The sequence below is a fragment of the Squalius cephalus genome (assembly GCF_949319135.1).
Source record: "Squalius cephalus genome assembly, chromosome: 15".
NCBI classification, from domain to species: Eukaryota; Metazoa; Chordata; class Actinopteri; order Cypriniformes; family Leuciscidae; genus Squalius; species Squalius cephalus.
Window position 1 is genome coordinate 22,840,492 of NC_137136.1, and position 12,590 is coordinate 22,853,081.

Genomic DNA, 12,590 nt, shown 5'->3' on the forward strand with positions numbered 1-12,590 from the left:
CACACAAAGTTCACATAAACACAGTCTGTTATGTTTGTGAATGTAAACAGCTAAATTGCATGTGTATATTAGACCTGTGTATTAAAGTGAAAGCAACAGCAGCGTAATATACAGTAGCTACTGCTATATATGCTGTTAATATGAATCAAACAACAAAAGAAAACAGAAAATCACTCACTGCTCTTGATTGAATAACTTTAGTAGCTTTAAAAAGAATACATTTCTTACTTGAATGCTGCTGTTAAATGCTCTGGCGAAGAGATAAACATGGCGGACTGTGTACAGCTCATTCAGGGCGGGGTTTATGCTAATAGGGCGGAGTCCATCAGCAATTGTGGACGAGGACATTGCACAGGCCCCGTCCACAATGGATGATGGACCCTGCCCAATTAGCATAAACCCCGCCCTGCAAAACTGCAAGAGACACTGTTTATGATTTATGGGGATTAAAAAAAGAGGAGTGGGTGGATTTTTGCCATTATAAGGTGGTTGTGTACACACACTGACAAACACCAACTGAATTTTGCATAATAGATCCCCTTTAACCTAGCATGAAAAGTAACTAATTTTAAACACATCAAATGCCTGTAGCCGTACTTATAACATGTCACTGTACACTTTAAAACATGTAATTTTGTCACACCCATTTGAAAAGCATGTGGCACTCTCCACGAAAATGGGAGTAGGTCCAGAAAAGAAATTACACTTTTTATGTCTCAACAAATTGTCAGTTACCTTCAGCAAACGTTGATTTTCATTCTCAAGAGGTCAAACTATATATTACATGAGCTGCTTTTTGCTACTCATTTTCTATGAGGTTTGCCATTAGTGTATAAAATACAGTTTAAACCTCTCATTTGTGTGGTTATCTAGCAAAAACCATCAAAAGTTAATAGTTTGATGAATGCAGTCAACACTACTGTTTGTTTAAAAATGCATTATTTACTTGTCATGCTAGAAGGAACCCAAATGATGTTATTTCTTGGGTGTCGCAATTTTAAGGAATCTTAAATTTTTATAATTGGGAGAAATCATGCAGTAAACCCACTTATATGCAATGTTAGACACATTACATTTTGGCCATTACAATTATTTAATATTTAAAATGAATTATTCCATTATTTACCACAACATATCGGCCAAACTTATGACATTTTTGCATGACTTTAATTGTTTGATACAGTCGACAATGTCAAGACAGACAGGCCAGAATCACCCTTTTATCTCTCATGTGTGCTGTGACATTATAAAGTTGTGGCTCGGCTCTTCCCAAAGGTTAGGATTGCATGCTTCTCAAGTGAGCAGTGACTTGTTACACAAGGGTGCTTTTTCATAAATGTCAGGTCAGGGCAAGTTTTATTGGGGCAAGTACTAGCCTACATGTATTTTGAATGTTGTGAATTTATACAATTTATTTATTTCGGCCGACAAAATGGTCAAAACAAGGTTTTTTCTGATTAATTAAGTGTTTTTGTTTCATATTGTTTTACAATGTAGATTCCCCTCAGAAGTCCATAATAGACATTTTAATGATATGTTCCATTTTAAAAATCGTGTGACAACATGCTCTGTTTTTGAGGAAAAGTTCAACTTGTGTTCTATAGACATGTTCAGTGACTTTTTGTGGTCAGAAAATGACTTTTAAAAATAAAGCAACCCTAAGAAATATTCACTTGTGTGAGACCTAGCATAACATATGCATTACTGAATATTTTTTTAAAGCTGGTATGTGTTTTGGGGACTGCTTCTCTCAAATGGTCCTCTAGGGGTCAATGTTCTCGACTGAAGTTCCTGGTTCACTGCGATCACATGACACAGCGCCCATATAGTCATGTGACAACAACCTGACTTCAGTTCAGATTCATGCCGATGCAAACTGTTTCTGGATTTCTGACTGCCATTTGGACTCAAGGTAACTATTATTATTGATGATGAGGAATAGATGTATTTGAATTAGCACGTATGATTTGGTAGCAACTCTTAACAGCCTATCACATTTACAGTTTCTGCTGCACATTTTCTGTTATGTAACGTTAACTCGTGTCGCATTTGTAAGTTGATCTGACTTGAGGTCTGGATTTGCTTCTCTTGTCTGATATGTTTAGACATGTAAAGACAGGGAGCAGGTGATATGATCCTTTTAATATCATGCTTGATCATTGATCCCCGTGTCATATTTCAGTGCTGTCTGCAGTTAAACTTAAACCTCTATGATGCTGAAGCAAACGCTGAGGCTGCTGTTCCTCTGGGCTTTCCTGGAGTCTGTCTGCTCCCGAGGATGTTCCTCATTCTTCTGCCGCAAATCACGCCGTGTGAGCGGGTCACATTTTGGCGTTGACCCGGGCAAACCTCTGATGCTCACCCCCTATCTGGAGCAAGGCAAGATAGAAGAAGGTATGTGTGAAGAGATGTCAGTACAAGAAGGAGAGGAATTGATTAAAGATTATGTGGGCAAATCTTTCATAATTTTGTTATATATCATGGTGACTTAAAAACTGCTATCATAATTCACTGATCTTTCTGACCTGCATGCTAATACAAATTAATTTATGTTTTGTGAATATGCAGCCAAAAAACTTAGTTTGGTGGGACCCCTTCCTGGAGCCAATGTCAAAAGTTTCTCAGGATATCTCACTGTGAACAAGACCTACAACAGTAACCTTTTCTTCTGGTTCTTCCCTGCCCAGGTAATATAATGGTATACACTTAGTTTTGTTACACTGCATGCGAACAGCACTAAAGATAAGACCGATCTGCTGACCGTCTCTTCTGCGTCAGTTGGCATCACTCGAGTCAGGTGCTTTCAGGGGTCGTTCACATTCACAACGAATTACACAGTCCACAGAATTTTTCTGATTTAGTGTGATGTTACTGTTGTTGACTCACTGCACATTCACGTATTGCATGTTCTTCTCTGTTTAGGAGAGACCAGAGACGGCTCCGGTGCTGCTGTGGCTCCAGGGAGGACCTGGAGGCACATCTATGTTCGGCTTGTTTGTGGAGCACGGCCCATTTTTTGTACATAAGAACCTCACGTGTGAGTACAAAAATCTCTGTTTTGTGTTCCAATATGTTGGAGCTTATTGGCATGTTGTTTCTGTCTTATGCACATTCAATTATAGATGTTCTTAGGCCATAAGGGATTGTTTTGCTTAAAGTGCCCCTATTGTGCTATTTTAAAGGTTCCTTCCTAATTTTGTTTTGAAGTCATCTACAATGTTTATGTGCACCCAAGGTAAAAAAACATGTTAACTTTCTCATAATATACATTACAGCATCGAAACACAGTGTCTCCTTTCCGAGAGTCTTCTCTTCTCTGATTGGTCAGATGGCCCAGTCTGTTGTAACTGGTCTACTGCTTACAGTGTGTGTTGGGAACAAAACGTTAATTACCATATCTGAATTTCAGCTCCGGAGGTTTCCTCAGCACTATGAACAGTATGCTATGAACTATGAGCCGTAACGATGCCGTCCATTTTACTGTACCGGATTTGCAGCGTCTTCTTGACATGTCGACTACACGAAACAAACTCTTCCAGGCCTCAGCTACAACTACAGTGTTTGAGGGCGGCTCAGAGTAGATGTTGTTCACAGGCAGTCAATGAAGATCATAGGCTTGCATTATGCAAATGTGTTACAAAGGAAGTAAGGCTGGAATTGCTGACGACTCATTTCAGGCAGTTCAGAATCAGTTCTTTCTTTTGGGTGACTCCATTAACTCCATTTATCTTGCACTTTGACCTTTGATACTTTGCAGACCTTTTACATTCACAAACCCCTATATAACACACTAGATGAAAAGTAATATAACAAAAAAGCATTATGGGGCACTTTAATAAAGAAACCCTGTTCTTTTTATGTTTTATAATCACTTCTGATTTCGATATATTAAATTTCCTTCTAAAGATTGCATGGGCTGACCCTTTACTGTCTTTCTGCAGTGGGTTATAGAGATTTCCCCTGGACATCACGGTACTCGGTTCTTTACATCGACAACCCGGTGAGTTCAGTGTATTCATTATATTAGACTCAAATAGATAAATTAGGGCTGTTTTATTCTGTTCTGTGATTATATATATTATATTATATATTAATATAATATATATATATATATATATATATATATATATATATATATATATATATATATATATATATATATATATATATATATATTAGGGCTAGGTAAAAAATCGATTTTAATCGATTCTCATTTTTACGAAACAATATCGATTCTTAAATCCCAAGAATCGATTAGTCATCCTGTTTTCAGTTGACGAATGAATGGATCATTGTTGCGCGCATCCCATCCAATAAATCGCAATAATCTTTGTGCTTTGTTATTATTGATATGAAACAAAGTCTCAGATTTCAAATTACATCCATTTTCTTACGAAATTCAAAAACATAATTACCGTTTTGGCGCTGTGGCGATCGCTCTGGCTCCGCTCAAGAGAAGCACATGATCTTCTCTTCCGCCTTAATAATACCAGTTACAGCGCGAAATAAACATGAATGAGCATCTGAAAGTGTGTTAAAAGATAGAGTACAACTTATCGAAGTCCGTATCATGTCTCATGGAATCGCTCAATCAGTGTTTCAACTGTGCAAAGACGTTAGTAAACAATGTCATGTAACTTCACATTTACCTCAGAAAAAACATATCCAGTGACCATAAACTCATTAGTCAGCTAGAAAAGTTAACTAGAGAGAGGAGCATTTTGTTAAATATACGCACATATTATATTTTCATTATAATTTTTAATGTTCTTCAATATTTAATGCATGTTTGAATAAATCTGGAAAGTTTTTTTATGACAGCCATCATTTAAAATTTTATATAATTTCATATAACTTTATTATTATAAAAATAAATAAAAGTGTATTTTAAGTGTTTGTATACAAATCAGTTTATTTTTACCTTCAATATTATAGTAGGCTAATGAATTAAGCCTATAGGCTACAACTGACTCCCATAGTTTACAGCATTAGTTAAGAGATTTGTTTTCCTTGAGAAAATTTGCAATGTATTGTACCTGATAGCCAAAATAATCGATATTGAATCGAATCGAATCGTAATCGAATCGAATTGCAAGCTTGTGAATCGAAATCGAATCGAATTGTGAAATTTGTGTCAATATATATATATATATATATATATATATATATATATATTATTTATTTTTTTATTAATTTTTTATGAAAGATTTCTTTTGATAATGTATTCATAAATTAAAATCTGATGGGATGTTTAACAAACGTAGCTCTTTTGTCATTTTCACTTTTTTTGTATATTAATTATAATTTTTTTCTGAAAGTGAGGTGATTAATGAGTATTGATGCATAAATCTGTCTTTATATAGGATACATGTTCTGTCTTGAGTGTCATCCACACAGAATCTAATTATTTCACACAATTTGTTCTTTAAGACAGAACTGATTAAACTAGATAAATCATATTTTATTGACAGTCCTACTGCAAATATACTCATACAGTACATGTGACCAGTGTCTTTAGGTTTCAGTTAATTATTGATCTGAAATGCTTGTTTGTGGTTTATTTCTCAGGTTGGGACAGGATGGAGTTTCACTGAGGATGACCGAGGATTTGCCCAAAATCAGGATGATGTGGGCAGAGACTTGTACAGGTACAATGGCAAAAAAAATTACCATATATCTAAGACAATGTGAGATGCATATGATATATTACTGGGGTTTTTTTTCCTCCTCAGTGCCCTGACTCAATTCTTCCAGATATTCAGTGAGTTCCAGTCTAATCCGTTCTACGCTACAGGCGAGGTGAGGAAAGGGACCTCATTTTGGATTGTAACAATTAGAATCCTACTCTCTTATACAGTCAAAACAGTGTGTTGTTTACATTATTTAACACTTTAAACCCATAGTCATATGCAGGAAAGTATGTTCCAGCGATTGGCTACTACATCCACAAGAACAATCCTTCCGCCAAAGTGCAGATCAACTTCAAAGGAGTGGCCATTGGAGATGGTCTGTGTGACCCTGAGCTGGTAAATGAAAAGGATATTTCCTTTAAAACACATCACATTCCTGATAATTATGATGTACAGAAGAACTATTGCACTGAACTTGCTCTAAAGGCATTATAAACATAATAGTAACCACGTACATGCTGTAAAGTTCCAGTAGTGACAACCGCATTTTATTGTGGGAGTGTGTACCCTAAATTATCGATCCATGTGTGTATGGAACACGACTCGCTCCCACAATTGTGGTGATTGGAAGGTTGCTTTGCATAGCGCTCTCTTGAAGTGATGCCATGTCCTCTTATTATAAGCATTTTAGGGCTCATAAAGCAATGAAGCTTATAGTTAACATATGGGCAAATGCGGGTCATGAAATTTTAGTCTTTTTATTATGTATATATATTTTTTTTCAATATAAAGCATTTAAATTTAGTTTGATTTATTATGGGCTTGTTCTTATTTGCGTTTTTTTTTTTTTATGGGCTTGTTCTTATTTGTTTTTTTTGTTGTTTTTTCTAGCAAGATCTGGCTACACAAATGAGTCAAGCCATGTATCTCTTTCACTGGGATTTTCTTGCACTGCGCATACAGAGAGACGCATCCCTAACGTTTGTTTAAATGCGTCATTAACAACCAGTTTGTTTCCATACACTGCGTCGAATTTTTGTAAATGCGGTTGTCACTACTAGTGTTGTTTTTGGCGGCCTATTTTAATTTTAGTTTTAGTTTTAGTCTAGTCTTTGTGTCAAGCTGTAATTTTAGTTTTTATTAGTTTTAGTCACGTTCATACTCTTTTTAGTCTAGTCAAGTTTCAGTCGACTAAAAGTCTGAGCATTTTAGTCTTATTTTAGTCAGAATTATCCACAATGAAATCTGATGACATTTAGTCTAGTTTTAGTCAATGAAAATTGTATTTTAGTTTCATTTTAGTAATGCAATTCTATTTAACCCAGTCAATGTAGTATTTCAAACAAGGTTATCTTATTATATTTAGGGCTGTGATGGTGGCAGTTTTTTTACCTGCCAACTACCTGTAATGGACCAACTAATGGCGGTGATTGAGGGGTTGTTTTGAAAGCAATTCCATCAAAGAAACGACACACATTTTTAGAGTGGGAGTTCAATCTTTAGCTGGCTGGCAGGAGCCGCCACTGGCATGTCACGTGACCTGTCAGTGGCTGGTTGACAGCTGCCAGTCTGATTCTGTCATATCACCTGACCTGTCAGTGGCTGGCTAGTTTTCTGGCAGTCTGCCTTTGGCAAGTTTCAGAAACCACTGATTTTTGGCAGTTTTTGTGTTTTGTGTTCCTCCCTCTCTATCTCATTTATTATGCATCTGTTGATATGATTGTTCTTTTGTATGATTGATGTTTTAGAGAATTGTATCTCAATTAAACCAGTCAAATGGCCGTGATCAGACTGGTTGCTTAGCCGGGGCTGAACTGCGAGTATAACGCGTCGCCTGACACTCTCGCTGTAAGGAAATTTTCTTTTTATGAATGTAATCTCATGCATCTATTATTTAGTAATATTGATGTTTTAGAGAATTTTATCCCAATTAAACCAGTTAAAAAACCTAGCCTAACAGTTAACGTTAACCTTACCTCTTCTGAAAACGGGTGAGATGCTAACGAACTTTTTCGAAGACACTAAACTATTTCTATTAAAGGGATAGTTCACTTTGAAATTAAATTTTGGTATGTTTTAATTTACCTCAAGGGCATCCAAGATGTAGGTGTCTTTTTTTCTGCAGTAGTTTCAATTTTGATATTTTTAGGTCAAACCGTTCTTGTCTGTCAGTCATATAATGCAGGTCTATGGTCACTATCTCAAAGAGCATGCACAGAGTCCAAATTAAAACAATTCCCACTAGATGGGAATTGCACTAGAAATACACTAGATGTCGCCTTGGCTACGGCATTCGTTCCAATGAACTGCCGTAGCCAAGGCGACATCTAGTGTATATATCTATGCACCAGTCTGCGTACACGTCACACACTAGGAAGCGCGCGCGCCCTCAGATCACTTGGACGTGGCTGTGTACAAAAGGTAAAAACGATATAAATACTGTTCGTTTTCTCACACAAACCGCTCGTTTCGTGTCTTAGGCCATCAATGTGTACTTACGATGGGGAATTGTTTAATTTGGACGATGGGGAATTGTTTTAATTTGGACTCTGTGCATGCTCTTTGAGACAGTGACCATAGACCTGCATTAAATGACTGACAGACAAGAACGGTTTGACCTAAAAATATCAAAATTGAAACTACTGCGGAAAAAAAGACACCTACATCTTGGATGCCCTTGAGGTAAGCTAAAACATACCAAAATTTAATTTCAAAGTGAACTATCCCTTTAAGTAAATATTCAAAAGATGTGTGCCAATAACACGTAAGAAATGTGTCAGGAACAGCTGTGTGTATTATTTGTGTGATTTTTAGAGACTAAATTCACCTGAAAGCAGTGAAAACAACAGCGAGAGAGGGAGTTTGCTGCTGGTCAGTTGTGTTTGCTGAGCCGTTTCCATGGCAACTCTGCGGCTGCGCCGCTCCAGTGTTTGAAAGCTACTTGACGCGCACGCATCAAGCACATTTACGCTTCGCGTCGGGGTCCCGTTCAGCCTGTCGGGGTTATTCGCTATAACAACCGCCTCGGTATACATTATCCCTTGACCCTTACATATAGGATAATACTTGTAATGCAAATTTCTTAAGTTATCTGGTTACCATGGACCACGACGTTTCTGGAACGTTAAAGTTCAGATTACACGATTTTAGCCCGATTTTGGCACGATCCGTTTAACGTAGGGTGTCGTGGGGATTCGTAAACTACAATGGGCGTCGGTACGCAAGATTCGATCGTTTCATCTCGTAGTGTGTCATAGTGGGCGACAACCTACTGCGAAAGTTTGCGATGCTTCACGACATCGCGATAAAAAGACTAGCATGTTTATTTTTTTTAGGTCCTCCACGACGGGTTCCATCTGAGAGAGAGAGAGAGTGTGTGTGTGCGTTAGTAGACTGCGAGAGTGTGTGTGCGAGTGAGTGAGCAAGAGTGACTTTTGGTAAAGCTGCTTTGAACAGTGTGTATTGTGAAATATGCTATACAAATAAATTTGACTTTGACTGTTGTTCATGTGCAGAATTTAATCTCGTCGATCCTCTCTGTCTCAGATGCTGGGAGGCTATTCAGATTTCCTCTATCAGACGGGTCTCGTGGATGAACTGCAGAGGCAGCATGTGAAGATGCAGACGGATGCAGGAGTCAAACTCATCCAGGAGCAGAGATGGGTGGAGGCCTTTGAGGTGAGAGTCAGCGTTCAGGATGTGACCAAAATCATATTTCACCATATGAGAGATTTTATTTCACGATAACAATATAAATCTAAAATATTAAGAATAAGCATTTATTTAACATATAGTAAGAAATACTACAGAAATTGAATAATCAAATGTAAAAATAAAACACTGCACAGTCTTCAAAGTATGAATTAAATCTTATTCAGCCAAGAGCAGTCAGTGATTTTTATCTTTCTTTTGATGTTTGATCAACATTAAAGTCACCAGGAAATCAAAGTTGACCATTTTATATATATATATAAAACCTGTCGCTGACATGACATCACAGCAATAGCAAACCATCCAATCAAAACATGGTTTTCACCCTACTGTTTACATTCACTTAAGATATAAACAACTGTGTTTAAGTGAATGATCCATAGAATGGCCATTTTGACATAATTTTGTGTTTATTTGAGCGTTCAAGTGCAATAAGCTGCGAAAGAGTGTTGAAATCGGGATTGCATGCTGTCTGAGAGAAGCTGCTTCGGGTTTGTGACAGTCAGCGAATAACGCATCTAGTTAGTTTTTCATGGCTTATTGCACTTAAAGGAATAGTTCACTTAAAAATGAATATTCTGTCATCATTTCCTCACCCTCAAGTTGTTTCAGACCTGTATGAATTTCCTTCTTCTGCTGAACACAAAAGATATTTTGAAGAATGTCGGTAACCAAACAGTTGATGGACCTGTGATGGATTTTTTTAATGAATAAAATAGTAAACTGTATATCAAACTAATCATAACTCTAACATCTAACCTTACTTCTCCTTTAGGCCTAACATTCTACCACTTGAACAAAATGTTCTCTGAAGTTTGTGTCGAAACCAGTGGAAAATTCTGAGATCCTGATTAGACAATATCAAAAATATAACAGTCTAGAATAGTCTCATGACTTTATTTTACTATTCCTTTAATGCACTTTCCACTATTTATTTTATCATCCATGCAAGTTTCTTTATCTCACTATACAGTGTCAATAACTTTAAGTAGTACTGGGATACGCTGATCATTTATGTGCCACGGTATAAACAATATACACTTTAAATCCTCTCCACGATATATTTCGTCATACCGCCCAGCCCTATTCAGGACATACTGAATCTGTGGCGCTTGGGCTTCTTAATTCATCAGTTCTGAAAGCATCTCGTCTGTCCTCCAGGTGTTTGACAGCTTACTGAATGGTGATCTTGCTCCTTATCCCTCATACTTCCAAAACGTCACTGGCTGCACCAACTACTACAACTACATGCAGTGTCAGGTACCAGCATATTTTATTACAAGCAAACGGCGGGAATTGGGTGGTCTGGATTTGAATGGCTAGTTGATGTTTTTTCTTGTTGTTCTGTTCTAAATAGGAACCTCCAGATCAGGAGTATTTTTCTGCATTTGTGACTCTACCAGATGTTCGACGTTCCATCCACGTCGGGAATCTTACGTTTAATGACGGCTCAGAGGTTGAGAAGCACCTGCTTCAGGATGTCATGAAGTCCATCAAGCCCTGGTTGGGCGTCCTCATGGACAACTATAGAGTGAGGAAACTATTTGGTTTGGGAGTTTTATATTGACCTTTAGATAAATTTTTTTTTTTTTTTTTTTAGTCTATTAAAAAAAGTTTGCATATGCATTTTTTATTGAATATCATATTTGATACATCAGAGTTATATCGCATAGTATGATATAGGATAATATGAAGATCAAAGTTATTTGGTGGCCCACAATTAGGTGAAATATTACTAGCAATATAAAAGTTACTTTTGCTTTTACTGCAGTAGTCAACATTTGAAGTGGATCAAAAAAAGTGAATCAAAGTTGTCCTTAGACAAGAACGGGTATTCTTCAAAATTCATGTATTACTTTGATGAAAGGTTTTGATCCACTTCAAATGTTGACTACTGTATGTATAAATCGGTAAAGATTTCACAGGTTTGGCACACCATGTTTACAAGCCGTTCTCAGGCCTGGAATGGAAACGGTAAAGCAATGAGAACAAGCGGCTAATGATTCTAATGACCTTTTACTTAAAAAGTATGAACTATCAATCAGATGACAGCAGGCATGTAGAAGATAGTGTACAACAGGCTTTTCAGCCAAGTTTTGATCATGTTGATAATTTAGAGGCCTTCAAAATTTGCGTATCAAATATGATACAGTAGGCTTTATAGGGTAAATAGATACAGTATTTGAAATGTGACATTTCAAAAGGTTGATTTTAGATTTTAGTGTTATGTTTTTTAATTGTTAAATGGATAATTAATCTGTTTATATTTAGATACAATTATAGAATTTTGGTAACACTTTAGTTTAGGGTCCAATTCTCACTATTTACTAGTTGCTTATTAGCATGCATATTACTAGGATATTGGATGTTTATTAGTACTTACAAAGCATATATTAATGCCTTATTATGCATGACCATATTCTACATCCCTTAATCCACAATACCTAAACCTAACAACTACCTTACTAACTATTAATAAGTAGTAATTAAGAGTTTATTGAGGCAAAAGTCATAGTTAATAGTGAGAATTGGACCCTAATCTAAAGTGTGACCAGCATTTTAAAATCGACTATAACATGAGTATAACAATCAGATTATCGTTATTAGCCAGATTTTTTTTATATTAGTGCATGCCTATAGTTTGAAGTATTTCACAGGGGGAATCATTTGTTGAAGTAAATTTAATATTTGGAATTATAAAACGCTATATTGCCTGTGTAAAGTTGGTAAATGTTTTGCCCTGTGTTTGGTTAATTGAATTACTTGTATTGTTAATGTAGTGTCCCTTGAAATCAAATTTATTAGACCCCATATCTGTAAAAAGGACAAGCTCTTAGATGCACCCTGTCGATATCATTCTTGTCAAATCATTTTGTGGGTTTAAATAGCATTGGTGTCTTCACATGTCTTCCTTTTCCGGAGTAATTCCCACTTTAGATTAAACTATGGGACTGATTTGTTTGTGTACTCAGGTGTTGATCTATAGTGGACAGCTTGATGTCATCGTTGCGGCCCCTCTGACTGAGCTCTTCCTGCCCACCGTGAGCTGGTCTGGAGCGGAAGAGTACAAAAAAACGATGCGCTTCCCCTGGAAGGTCCAGCCCAGTGATACTGAAGTGGCAGGTTACGTACGACAAGTGAATGAGTTCTTTCAGGTGAGGTTTTGCAGTATTGCTAGATCAATATAATATAATATAATATAATTGGCTGATTAATTTTGAAATGATTGTCATCGGCTGACAGCCATAC

At 36.7% G+C, this 12,590-nt stretch overlaps 1 protein-coding gene across 1 annotated transcript in view; it reads left to right on the forward strand.

Annotated features, from left to right (window-relative positions):
- The first annotated feature begins 1,756 nt into the window (after window positions 1-1,756).
- The window catches only part of cpvl (carboxypeptidase vitellogenic like), an 11,393-nt gene continuing 559 nt past the window's right edge, over window positions 1,757-12,590 (forward strand). The window contains exons 1-12 of the mRNA XM_079893954.1: window positions 1,757-1,912; window positions 2,183-2,394; window positions 2,569-2,687; window positions 2,923-3,037; window positions 3,942-4,000; window positions 5,569-5,648; window positions 5,733-5,799; window positions 5,904-6,026; window positions 9,177-9,308; window positions 10,503-10,601; window positions 10,699-10,872; window positions 12,314-12,496. Coding sequence (XP_079750080.1) covers window positions 2,211-2,394; window positions 2,569-2,687; window positions 2,923-3,037; window positions 3,942-4,000; window positions 5,569-5,648; window positions 5,733-5,799; window positions 5,904-6,026; window positions 9,177-9,308; window positions 10,503-10,601; window positions 10,699-10,872; window positions 12,314-12,496 — 1,335 coding nt within the window. The 5' untranslated portion in view covers window positions 1,757-1,912; window positions 2,183-2,210. The remainder of the gene's footprint in view (window positions 1,913-2,182; window positions 2,395-2,568; window positions 2,688-2,922; window positions 3,038-3,941; window positions 4,001-5,568; window positions 5,649-5,732; window positions 5,800-5,903; window positions 6,027-9,176; window positions 9,309-10,502; window positions 10,602-10,698; window positions 10,873-12,313; window positions 12,497-12,590) is intronic.